Below are 14,217 nucleotides of genomic sequence, written 5' to 3'. Positions count from 1 at the left end.
CGTGGCTTTGTGGCTTAATGTGTGAAAATTTTATCGAGTTTTACAGATAATATTTTCCGCAGACTAAGTACACCCGACAGAAATTTCAAAATTATTTTAAAATAATTTTTTTCAAGTAGTGTTTTGTCACTTTCTTAAAAACTACACAGAAAAGACAATGCATTAAATGTATCGAATATATCGTGACGATCTGCTGAGGAGAGATGCCTCGGGAGGAGTTCCTACGGGAACGTGGCCCCTATTTAGGTGTAAGACACGTGACGAAACCCGCAAAACTCCTCGTCCATTGATGAGGATCGAACCTGCAATCAGTGTTCACTGACTTCATTCACTCGGCCACACAATTCTAATCTGTCATGTTTACATAATTCTAATTCTATTATTTATAAATGAAGATCCTCCGGTTTCTTCAATTGAAATAATTTTTTGAAATTTTGTGGCATCCTATGAGAAGTTCTTGCACATCAATATTCCGCGGTCAACAGTTGAGAACTACTGCTCTAATCTAACAAAATTAAGAATGAGAACGAAGCAATTTTCAGTATAGCTCAAAATATACTGATGGAAATCAGTATTCTATAAATTTAAAATATTTGGAAGTTTCAAGAAATTTGTCCATCAATAATTGTAAATTATAATTTCTTCTGTTTTTACATCGAAGAGATTTTTATTCATTACATTAAATTGAACAGATTTTTATTGCATTAAATGAAAGAATATAAACGATAATAAGTTATTATTAATGATTAGGCACCGGCATAGACAATAGGAATAACCTTTTTAGTGTTTTATATCTTAAACTAAGATAGAAGGCTAGGCCTGAACTTGCGATTTCTAGTCGCGGCGACCAATATATCGCTGCCGCAGAAAATCTACAAGGTGCTCACACTGCGATAGATAAATCGTTGAATTAGAACAGTTTTCCAATGAATGTCATTGAAACTACTTGTGTGATCGCTCTTTTGCTTCCGGCGAGAAGTAAACGGCGAAAGCATCGTTATTGGGTACATCCAATAACAAGTCAATGATTATTGAAAGGACAGTTTTAGAAGTTATTTGAAGATTTATGTGAGCACTCTGCAAAGTTTTTCCAGTATTACCGAATGACAAAAAGTATTTTTGACGAATTGTTGAGAATAATTGGTCCATCAATGACACATAATGACACAACGTGGAGAAAGTTTACTTACTGTTTCAAAACTGCAACTAGACTATGCATGTCCACGCCTGTCTGTATGATTTATTAAGTGGAGCCACAGTCGCGTCGCAGCGAAAATAGGACCGGTTACAATTTTTTAATCGCTGCGATTGTTTAGTTGCAAGTGTATGCACTTGTATTGGAAACAATGAGTTTTATTTTTCCGACTGAAAAATCGCGCGGCTAGTAATTGCAAATGGAGGCCTAGCCTAAAAGATGTCAGATTATTACGATAACTAAACTTGAAGTCCAGTTTTAGTAAGATTTAAATCGAAACGCCTTTCAGAAATTCTTTGGATAATAGGTCTTTTGTTATGACTAATTGGGGAAACGACTATGAATTTTTGAGTAAAATGATTGTTTTTTGTTATGAGTTAATCCAAGATTATTGATAGAAAAATTACATAAAATTGAAAATGTATTTTAATTATTTGCCTTAAGATCATTAAGATATTTAAAACATATATCCTTAAATGGTTGCCGTTATATTTTTAAAATAGTAATGATAACAATACAACAGTGGCGTGCCGTCCATGGAAGCTATGGAGGCTATGGAAGCACCTCTTCCTTGTATTTTCTAAAATATACCGTATTTTACGGACTATAAGACGCACTTTTTTCTTCGAAAAATTGCCTCCAAAATTCAGGCGCGTCTTATAGTCCGTAGCGTCTTATAGGTATTTTTTTAAAAAATTGCATAAAAATTAAGCTGCATCCGTAGCGTCTTATAGTCCGTAAAATACGGTATATACATATTGTGCGATTATTTTCATATTTTAACGTACTTTGAATTAATTAAAATTAATATTTTATTATAACCGCATTATGTATCTTATTACGAATTTCTATACTACATGTGAAAAAAATGATAAGATTGCTACTGTATATTCGAATATAAATTCTGCAACCGGTGGAAAATGCTCTTCAGTCAAAAAGTGTGGACTTCAAAGTAAAAATCACATAAAAAAATCGCAGACATCATGAGAAAACACCGTGGAAAAGCGATTGTTGAAAGCCAAAGTGTTATAGCAGAGGCTGAAACAATCGCCGAGCATCTTGGAACCGATTTTAATATCCCGCGAGTCATCAGAAACATCGTGCGAATCCACCAGCACAGACTCCTAGCGAGTTTTGGAGAAGATCACTAATTATTCCGTACGTAGATTCATTTAATAATGTCTTTGGAACAGCGTTTTTCTAAGGAGAATGCCCGCATTTTCATTGCTTAAGTTGCACCCTCAGGTAATGCTTGATATGATGTATAAGGATTTTTCTAAAAAACTACAATTTTTTGTAGTTACTACAATTTGAATGATTTCCTCGGCGAAGCTGAACTTTGGTACAACCAATGGAAGGAAAAAAAAAACGTGCCAAATACAGAACTGAAGGAGATAGAACTAGCTGCACTAGTTAAAGAAACGCAATTGTTCTACCCATCCATAAAACGGGTGCTACGTATTTCACTTGCACAGCCCTGCGCAACGTGCAGGGCTGCACATGTTTATTATAATATATTTCATGTTTAGATATAATGGTCTTTATAATAGTCCATACTTTTTTATTTACACCAAATAACGTTTCTGCCTATTGTTTTGCGTCTATTATTCTTATTATAACCTTCAGCATGCCCAAAAATTTTGGTCAGGATTCGCCCCTGGTTGCTGTATATTCTCATACTACGACGAAGAATTCGTAGTGTGAAAATCTAGGACCTTGGGCTACGCCCATAATGGGGCGGCCGGTTCCCTCAAGCGGTAAGGTCGCCACCTTAACCGCTCGGCCATCCGGCCGCTAAATATTTGATGATTAATTTAATTTACTCGGTTTAAGAATTCTTCAAATAAAAACGAAAACATTTTATTATTAATATACGGATTAATTCGGTAATTTATCCTCTTAATTAATATTTTAATAATAAATAAATAAAATAAATTTTATTAAAAAAAAATTTTTAGTGCTGTCCTCTACTCCTATCAGTCGGCTCGACTGTTTTGATAGAAGCATTGAGGATGTTTCTTTTCGGAAATGAAGTAAACAACGTAAAGAAAATAAATGATAAAAGCTTCGATTTCTTGTAATTTCGATCAAAAAAATATTTTCCAGTGATATAAAATACAAATCACTTAAAATAATAAAAAAGATCTTCCGTAAAAATTCATTAATTCGACATGGGTAAGTGGTGACGTTTTAATCTGAATTTTACCATTTTTCATTTACCGGGACAAATTTATTAATTAAATTAATTAAATGTTTGCATTCGTATCCAAAAATGTTCTTTTTCTTTCTGTGTAAGTATAAACATACATCACGTATTTGGTATAATTATGTTTACTTACCACTATGAATGATGTATCCAGCAAATTAAATAAACATTATTTCAAATTATTGAGCATATTTATACATTCCACAATTCCTCTGATACATATTCTTACATATTCTTTATAAATTGCCACCATTCTCTTCATTAAAGATGTTTGCATGTTTAAAACAGAATTTATATTAAAACAGTAAAATTTGCATACAAATTAATGATTATTTCACTTGGAACATTTAAAATTAAATGATTTTAAAATAAAGCATTTATTGATTTTAAAATCAAATGAGTATCTTTTTCCATTTGGAAAAATTTGCTTCTGTTTGAATTACAAATCAATTTTATTAAAAAGATGCAATACATAACAAATAATAACATGGAAATGTTTTGATATTAAACTATATTATATCAGAAATTTACGAATTTTTCATGTTATTAAAATAATTACATATCTGAATAATAATTTTGTGTTATGTAACAGTATGTGTGTTAAATCGTTCATCGTATAAATTGGCATCAAAATTCACTGTTTGTGCATATTTGTAAAATTGATGGATAAGGTGATGATATTTCCTTCCTTTGAAAAATAATCTTATGGTATATTAAAAAGTTAAAATTAAATGATCGTCAGCAATTTTTTAATGATTAACTGGCCTTCCTCAGGTTACATCAAACAAAAATAGAAATAAATTGTAAATTTGAATGTTACAAATATTAATGGTTATATAATGTATAAAATGTTGGTAATTGTTAAAAATTATTTTGCTGGAAGTTGAAGGTGTAATAGCATATCATCTAAATTAGTTGTTGCACCTTTAACAGTGGGTGAAGTAAAGAATGCTAACATTTTGACCCAGCTTAATTGGCTATCATCGGACATGAGTAGTTGAAAGTGACAAATCCTACTTCTAACTGTCACACCCGAAGATTGTTCGTTAACCAGGTCAAAAATATTATCATTCTTTAAATGTCATCTACTGTTAAAGCTGTATTGATTAATTCAGCTGAGTAACTACAGTGACTAGTTCTCAAGATGAGAACTAGTCACTGTACAACTGAATAGAACATGTTATTGTGTGTCATCCAGTTTGGTATTTGTTTAAATGAATTTTTCAAAAAATTGAATAGTATTGTATTTAATATTTAAAGTCAGTTGTGAAAATTACATGACAGAATGGAAATTTTTCTATCATGTGATTTTCATATATATATGTTATGGACAAAGTGATTAATCGGGCATTATGAATAATGACCAAAAAGGGCGGGCAGTGTGATAAATATTGATTAATTTATCAAATTGACTGGTCATTATGAATACTGTTATCACTTAGTTGGGCAAAGTGATAATAATATCAGGTCAGTTCATAAGTCCATGAGCATTTTTATGACCTTGAGAAAAATCTTGATTTGCTGTTAAAAATGTCAGTCTAATGCGATAATTTTTACACTGAAGTGTTAAATTGGATCTCATTCATATAATACTGTTCAGAATTGTGAACATTTCAGTTGTTTATTTCGGTTAAAATGGAAGTAACCGGATGAATATAAAAGACATGTTTTATACTTTTTATTTTTAAGTGGTGAGAATGCTACAAATGCAGCCAAAAAAATAAATACTGTACATAATCAAATTGTAATTAGTGCAAGGACTGCGCAGAAGTGGTTTGAAAGATTTAGAAACAATGATTTTAGTGTGGAGGATAAGGCTCGTACTGGAAGACCCGTTGACTTTGATGATGATGCTCTCTCTGCACTAGTCGAAGCAGAACCATCTTTAACAGTTGATGAAATTGTGGAACGTTTAAATTCATCCCATGAAACTGTTCATAGACACCTACAACAAATCGGAAAAGTTTCAAAGCTAGGAAAATGGATACCACATGAACTATCAATAGCTAACCGACAACAGTGTAAACATTTGCACGTCTCTTTTATCCCGTATTGCTTTAGAACCTTTTCTTGGTAGGCTGGTTACTGGAGACGAAAAATGGATCCTCTATAATAATGTGACGAGAAAAAGACAATGGATGGATCGCGACGAGCAGCCAAAACCGACTGCAAAAGGTGGGTTGCATCCAAAAAAAATTCTTTTGTCTGTTTGGTGGGATATGTCAGGTGTAATTCACTTTGAGCTGTTAGAACCTAATCAAACAATTACAGCTCAAATGTATTGTGAGCAATTAGAGCGTTTAAATGAAAAATTGAAAAAAAATCGACTGTCGTTAGTGAACAGAAAGCAGGTTCTCTTGCAGCATAACAATGCCAGACCACACGCTGCAAAAATAACTGTACAGAAACTTGAAAGCTACAACTGGGAAATTTTACCTCATCCACCATATTCGCCAGATATTGCTCCCAGTGATTATCATCTTTTTCGCAGTTTGCAGAATTTTTTAAAAGGGAAAACTTTTGAGGATGAGAACAATGTAAAAAAGGCTATTTCTGAATATTTTGATTCAAAACCGAAATCATTTTACGAAGACGGGATTAAAAAGCTACCATCAAGATGGCAAGAAATTGTACAAAATAATGGTGAATACATTATAGATTGAAATAAAGTTTAATTAAAATTTTTTGCTGCTTTTTTTGTAGATAAAAATATGCATGAACTTATGGACTGACCTGATAAGTTGAGGAGTGATCATACAACATATGCTAGTCAATCGGTACTCAGTTGTGCATGCATATCGTGTTTAGTACCGAATTTAAAATTTGATTAAAAAACCTCCACTTATTTCATTTAGAAATATTTATTTTTTGTGAATTATTTCAAAGTATTTTAAAAAGAACATGTAATCTTTTAAAACTAAGTACTATTAACTATATTAATTAAATGGCAAAATTTTACCTATGTTCACCATCTTGGCGGTGATTGTGACTACCGCCAAGATGGTGAACATAGGTAAAATTGTGACTAGATATTGAACATAGGTGAACATAGGTGGTTGTGACTAGATATTGATACATACTAGTTATTGATACGTGTGTTCAAGAACTACCGTCAATAAATAACTAGTGATGTTAAACAATTGCCGGCAGCTCCCCTCCAGGAGGAATCTGTCGGGAGCACAAACAGTCGTGACTGCCGCCAAATTCGATACTAAATGCAATATGCAAGCGCGACTGAGTGCCGATTGGCTAGCGTATGTCGTATGATCACTCCTCAACTTATTATTATCACTTTGCCCAACTAGGTGATAGCAGTATTCATAATGACTGGTCAATTTGATAAATTATTGAAATTTATTACAATGCCCGATTTTGTTGGTCATTATTCATAATGCCTGTATTAATCACTTTGTTTATAACATATATATGTATATGGAGACTATGCAATATAATAGTGTATGCATAAATTCAGTTATTCAGATACAAATGAAATTAATTGATTTGAAATGATGCACATCAATAGAAACCCAATATTAAGCAAATATACACCAACAACTGCTGCAAATGATTGGGCTAAATTTGGATATAATCATTATATGCAAATTTAGCCCAATCATTTGCAGAAGTTGTTGATATATATTTGAAATGATAAAAATCATTAATTGTGTAATTTGTAATTTCCATAAAAGATGTTAATATCATATTTGACATATTATAGCAGCATATAATTCTTGATTCTTTGTTTCAAAATACTAAAAACTAAACTTAAAAAGATTTTGTGTAACAAATACTATACCTGGAAAAAGTTTAGAATTACCTCTTGCATTTTCTGCATTAACAATTCTACCATGTCATTATTAGAATTTTGTATATGCTTTATTACAGAAACCAACTGATAACAAAATTAAGTTCCAATATGCAAATCCTAAACAACAAAATAATGATTAAATGCAAAAGAAAAATTTATTTAAGACAAACATAACAAACTCATCTTGGAAAAAAGTTTGGTATAATACAAGCTGTAGGAAGTATGGAATCACAAACATAACATTGGTATTTAATAATTTTATGGCCTCCTTTGGCTTTAATTAGTTATAACTCTTAGGCATTGATTCCACAAGTCTTTTATAGGTTTCAGCACTGATATTACTCCAGGTATGATGGCATTCTTTATCCCTTTCTTGTTTGATGAATGCTAAAAATTCACAAAATGCTTCAATAAACACCACATATTTTCAATTGGATTTGAATCTGGACTATTCTAATTTCTTTGAATGAAGAATTCTGCAACTAATGTCACTCAGTGGCATGATATGTTGTCATTTTGGAAGATAATGTTCCATTTGAATTTTCATTTGGTCTTCAAATATAGGGGTAAGGAATCTGTCCCCACATTTCCATATTGATTTCTTCATTTATAATGACAGAATAACACAGAATTTTCCAGATCCTCATGCTGAGATACATGACTGTATCATGAGAGACTGAGGAAATTTGACGGCATTTCACATACTTGTCTTGACAGTCTTTGTCTTGTCTTTTGCCAAATGAATGAACAGTCATCATCATCTCCATAGTTGATGTTGATCTTTGATTAAAGCCAAACAATTTATGGATTATATTTAGCTTTAATACTACTACTATTATTAATTAAATGCTAAGTAATTTGACACTAGAGACTAGTAATTTTCTTCCAGAATCTTCTAAATTAATTATAAAAATATTAATTTAATTATAATTATTAAATTTAGCAAGAGATGATGCCTATTGCCTGTTAAACATATAAACCCAATAATATATAATTATTGGATTTGGAAGTTTATATTTATAGTTGATCTTTGATTTATTGCTGAAGATGACATGACTCCATTTTTCTACAGTCCAGTTTTTTTTTTTCATTTTTTGGACTACAATAGTTATTTCCATTGGTATATTTTTGTTAACCTTGACTTTGCCTAAATTTTTATATCGGAACAACCCATGGAATGGATATAAAAATTTACTGTTTTGTCAGAGACTTGTGTTCTGCTAATCTTGGACAAAACAGCATTCAGACACTTTGAGGTTGCTTACATCATGTTACAAATTCAGCACTGTGTCGTCTTGGCATCCAGATGTTAGCCATGGATTCCCACTTCTGGATTGATTTCTACAGTTTTGGACTGCAATTTTTTAAAATTGCAGACCTATAAATTCCCATTGGCATCTGTCTGTCCTTCCTTAATCTTGGGAATGGAGTTAGATAGATGAAAGTTGAGACCAGATATGAAAAGCTTAGGGGCAAGAGGCCCTAATTAACTATATATGAACTTCTGGTCCAAACTGGAAGTCACATTATTTCAGTTCAAAAATTTTTCCAGAACAAAGTTAGACAACTGACATGACTATTGTTAAAAGGAAAAGTATGATGTACAGGCAAAAGACACTATCAAAATCAAGTGCAATGAGACAAAAAAATGCAACCCGATGTTACAATAAATAATTTTGTATACTTCTTCTGTATCTTACAGTGGATTGTGAACACCCATTGGATAGGCAACACAATGTTGAAAATATCCATTCTTCAGCAACCAGTGATACAATTTTTTATGTTGTCAGATAGTTCAGCATTGGATCCATTTCAAGTGCCAATGTCAGGAATTACTGAGGGCAGTTAAGACACACAAAGCAACTTTAGGTACTTAAATAGTTTTGCATTAGATATGCAATACATAATTTTTCTAGGTTTGCGTATTTTTAAACGGGTAAGCGGAAGCTTCCTTTTCACAGCCTTATATGATTCCAAACTTTTTCCAGAGGTAGTATATTTATGACAGTTTCATTGAAAAATATTATATTGTCCAATTGTTTAATGTTAATGTAATTTGTGAATGATCTAAAAGATCTAATTTGTTTTTTAAGTTAACTTATAAGCTGTTTTTAAGTTAAAGCAATTTATCATCTAAAAATTTATTTCAGACATTGTTCTTTTCATATTTTAAACTGTAGTATTCCATTTCTTGTTCAATTTCTGAATTTGTTCATCTAACTTGAAGACTGTTGCTCAATGCAATTGAAAACATTTGTTTTCCTCTCGTTTTTTGTTTTATGTGCTGGATTTTTGGTTCTGTGAGTGTTATTTTCATATTTGATCCAATATACTGTGTGTATATAATTACTAAAACTTTCTTTCATCCTTAATGTTTTTGGGGTATTTAAAAATGGAGTCAGCTATATGATTTGATTGGTTTTCAACTAAAATCCAATAAAATTTCTCATATTTTATATGATGATATCATTTAATAATAAAATGTCTATAAATGCTTTCATTTTCATAAATGAATCTCAAAGTTTTGTTGATACATATACTTTTGAAAATCAGTAGCATGTTATAGCTTTAGGGGATCCAGACAAATTTGAATTACGGGCTTCCATGTACAGTAACTTTAGACTTTTTCTTTGGGGAAATATTTTTTTATAAAACATAGGTTTGGAGTTCCCTGTTGGTGGGGCTGACATCATTCTCTACAGCATACTCAAATTGGTGTTACCTGCATCAGATCATGGACTCTGGTAAAAGGACTGTCCTTATATGTTTTGTGTCTTTCTACTTTGTGTGCTGTCTGTAATTGTTTACTTACTATTATAATTTACTTCACCAGATACACAATTATTTAATATGTAAATATTAAATAATTGCATCTATTTTGCATCTATGATTACTAACCATATGCTCAAATGTATGGTATATAATCTGTATTAATGTGATGTCTCCAAATCACACGTATCAACAGGATGTCTGAGTCACTCCGAAGCGTGAGTGGGTGCATTTGTCACAGAGACAAACTCCGCAGTTACAAGAAATTAACCCGGTTTATTATGACACAAAAAAAATATCTTACAATGCTAATAAACTTTAAATGGGCAGCGGAGGCCAAATCTTCTGGGTCCCTTGTTCCTGATGATGGAGGTCCAAAGAGGAAAGTTCTCTGATGTTTTTGCAGGAGTTGACAGTCCCGGGGCATAGTGAGGAAGTTTGAAGAGGACACTTAGTTCTCAACGAGAATAATCCTTTTGAGGTGGGCACAGCACATCTAAAAGCATAAGAGAGAAGCCCCATTTGTTCCAAATTTGTTTTTCTATAAACCTTTCCTGGTCCCTGAACGAACATTCTGATAGATTGATTCTGACTCACCTCCGCTTTCTGATTGGTCCCCACTCATTACGAAATGTAATGAGATCAGAACCCAGATCACGGGATGAGTCAACATCGACTGACAATTCAATCTCCATTGAAGATGTTCGATCTTAGGACTTACATTATTCTTCTATTGTGTTAACATGAGATTCTCTCTTTTCTAACAATTCTGTCAAACATGTCCTTATATGGGCGTGAAGTTTATACCCTTTGCTTAATTTGTTTTATAAATTTTTTCTACAAAATTTTTTATTTATATTTTTAGTGTGGTTATAGCCCATTTCTGGAGCTCCACATTAATTTGCTTTGTACCCTTTTTGTATATTGTCTTTTTGTCCATAGCACCATTGTAAAAATTAATGATTTTTTTTTTGGTCCCACTATTCTTTGTTGAGAATAGTGGGACCAAAATGCCTGTTTAATGTTATCAGTCATTTTATTGTTATCAATGTAGGTCAGTCCAAAGTGACTACAATAAGCATAATCTACTGTAAATGGCCTTTCAAGAGAACCAAAGATTGATCTAGTATACAGACTAAAATAGTAGATACTTCTCTAAAAATTTAAATTTTTAATAAAATTTTATTAGTTATGTTTAATTCATTTTATAAAGAATTTTGCACAATATAATTATGCACAGATTTAAACATTTTGCATAAGTTAAGATAATTAACTGCCACACATTAATGACTACAAAAAATAACTATTAAACTTTTTAATATTTAACATCATAAAATTTATAACTAAAATATTGCTTTAAAAATTAGAGATTATAAATTTTACCTAAACTATCAGTTGTGATAATTATATATTTACAAACTTAATTTATTTAAATTAATGTATTCTTTATATTTTATTTAAAAACATATAATTTCATTATTTATTGATTTAGTAAATAAGACAATTAACTGAAATTACAGTTTTATTAACACCTACATTAAAAGAACATGTTAAAACAGTTAACAAATGTAAAAGTTTAAAGATTTATTAATTAGTAGTAATTCATCCAGTGTTGTTTGTCTGCTGTTTTTTGTAGTACCATGCAGTTTATCTGATGTTTTTTTTATAGTAGTTTAAATTGCTGGCATTTTGTACTTCAGTTACAGTTAGCTTGTAACTAAGTGCCAGCATGTTACTTCAGTTATAAGCTATGACACAAAAAATTATCTTATTAGTAGATCAATATAATTTGGTGTGTATTGAAGTCAGTCTTTGACCTGTAATAAATAATTGATGAGGGCTTATTTCTATTCTCTATTATCATTTTTTGTTTTCACATGAATTCTGAGTTTCCATTGCTGGTCGTAAGGTGGTATTGAAGTTGGTAATATTGGAGTAAGTGTTTTTTTGCTATTTGCAATTTTTATAATTATGCAATTTACAATTAGTGTTTCAAAAATGCATCCGAAACATAATAGTAAATTTAGCAGTGGATATAAATGCAAGAAGTGTGACTCTGTTATCATGGAAACTAAACTGGACGTTATAAAACTAAGTGTGTTAGATGAAAAAAATTGCATTTGAAACACCTGCTACTAAGCAGTAATGAGCAAGTAAATGAGTGTAAGGTTTTCTATTAAGTACATTGAAGGATCAAACACTAACAATAAGTGGTTATTCTGTGTACAAATGTACTTTCTAGGTTAGTTTTTGACTTACGAACATTTCACCTTATGACAAAATCTCTGAAACCTAACTTATTTGTAAGTAAGGGAGCACTTGAAAAATGAAACTAATTTCTCTTTATAATTAAATAAATAAATAATTTCTCTTTATAATTAAACAGAAATTATTTAACTTGGGTCACCAAACTACAGTCCACGGATCAGATCTGGCCTGCAAGTCAGCTTATGCGGCCACTGCAACGCTGTGCCACAAATGAGCTAAAGTATAATTATATATGTGGAAATACCATAGATTGTAGATAAACTTACTATGCAGAAAAAATTTAAAAAAGTGTAAGTAAAAATGCCAAAATTAGTCCAATCCAATTTTTGCATCTGACAATAATATAATTTTTAGGAAAATCAGAGAATTAAAAAATTCAGCAACTTTTTGCTACTTTGGATATCAAAGTGCTTTTTGTGTAAGTAGCTGCAATGCAGTTTCTAAGAAAAGCAATTACAAGCTTGCTGCAGTGATCGTGTTTGTGTAAATAAATATGTTGGCTGCCTTTATTTTTTGTCTATTCAGTGTACTGTATTGAACAAAATGGTTATGTGGCCTGCACTCTTCATTCTTTCAGTTATGTTTGGTGATCGCTGATTTAACTAATAAAAATAGAAGTAATTTCAATATAATTTCTATTACATTATATAGTCTGCAGATTAATAAATAAAAAAATTAAAATATAAATCTAAAGTATAGCAGTTTTCAACTTATTTTAAATGCAAAACCTTTTGATCTTGATAAAAAAAAATTTACAAAGAATTGAATATAAAGGATTGAATAGATGATTCAATTCTCCTACCACTACACTCAATGGATTTTATTTTCTACAAATGTGAGATGTGCAGTCTGTGCATTGTTCCCTCTCTCTGTGAATATTAATAATTTTTAAACTTTAATAAATATTTTAAACTTTATTTAAATAAATTTTCATGCATATTTTAAGCTATTAATTATAACTCAAATACCAATTCTATAGTGGTGTCTCAAATTTTATTGGCAGAACCTTATGGTTCCATGGAACATAAGTTAGGAACCATTGCTATAGTCACTTTATGAACACATAACATTGCATAAAATAAAGCAATATGTCTGATCTGATATCAAATAATATAAATTGTTTAGTAGACCTGCTAGTAGATATGATACTGCTGACATGCAACCCCTCTGTAAAACAAGACTACTATATTGCAGTTTCCTATAATCCAAGTAAATTCTGAAATGTGAATTCTAATATATATTCTGAATGTTAAAAGTTTATTTTGAAGAACAGCTCATTTCCATTTATATCTTTTGAGTCTCTTTTAGTCAAAAATCTTCTCAATTGATTGCATTGAGATTTCAAACAATGATCTTTCACTTTGGAAATTATGAAAATAAATTCAAAAGATTTCAGTGTCTCTTTAGATGATATAAATTGTCATTGATCATTTTGTTGTATGTTTTTAGTAGATTGTTGAAAAAGTTGGTTTGAATTTTCTTCATTTATCGTAGATCGTAAAATTAGAAGAAAAATGAGATTTCATTAAAATCTCATTTTTCTTCTAATTTTATAAAAGCATGTAACTCAGTCTCCAGGAACATTCAAATCTTTGATCATCTTTGGGTTTTTTCAACTGTTCTTTGAAAAATGAGTTGAAAAGGTTGTCATTAGTTTTTTTTAAACTGATTTATTGTTACCTGAAGTTGTATTCAGGTACAATTCTTAGATTGATTTTAGGAGATTATAGAAATTAACTGGTTATATTAATTTTTTTTAATGCAAAATTACTACTCACAAAAGAATTTGAAAGATAATTCTAAGCCAGGCCTGGCCAACCCATGGCCTGCGGGCTGCATGCGGCCCATCACGTTAAATTGTGTGCGAACTCTTGGTATAACAATAAAATCTTATTCATTTTGTATTTGTTTTACTTTTTTAAAAGCATGTTTGCCTAAATTGTGGCCCACCGTAATGTTACGCATGATCAA

General features: G+C 31.0%; 1 protein-coding gene across 2 annotated transcripts in view; it reads left to right on the top strand.

Annotated features, from left to right (window-relative positions):
• Positions 1 to 3,166: 3,166 nt before the first annotated feature.
• LOC136981050 (rap1 GTPase-GDP dissociation stimulator 1-like) overlaps positions 3,167 to 14,217 on the top strand; it is a 62,134-nt gene continuing 51,083 nt past the window's right edge. For both annotated transcript variants that reach the window (XM_067277323.1, XM_067277322.1), the window contains exon 1: positions 3,167 to 3,370. In XM_067277323.1, the coding sequence (XP_067133424.1) occupies positions 3,367 to 3,370 (4 nt within the window). In that variant the 5' untranslated portion in view covers positions 3,167 to 3,366. The remainder of the gene's footprint in view (positions 3,371 to 14,217) is intronic.

This window comes from Centruroides vittatus, unplaced genomic scaffold, assembly GCF_030686945.1.
Source record: "Centruroides vittatus isolate TY-2023 unplaced genomic scaffold, ASM3068694v2 contig_742, whole genome shotgun sequence".
Taxonomy (NCBI): Eukaryota; Metazoa; Arthropoda; class Arachnida; order Scorpiones; family Buthidae; genus Centruroides; species Centruroides vittatus.
Note: the sequence above shows the minus strand (reverse complement) of the source record. Positions and strands in the feature narration are given on the sequence as shown.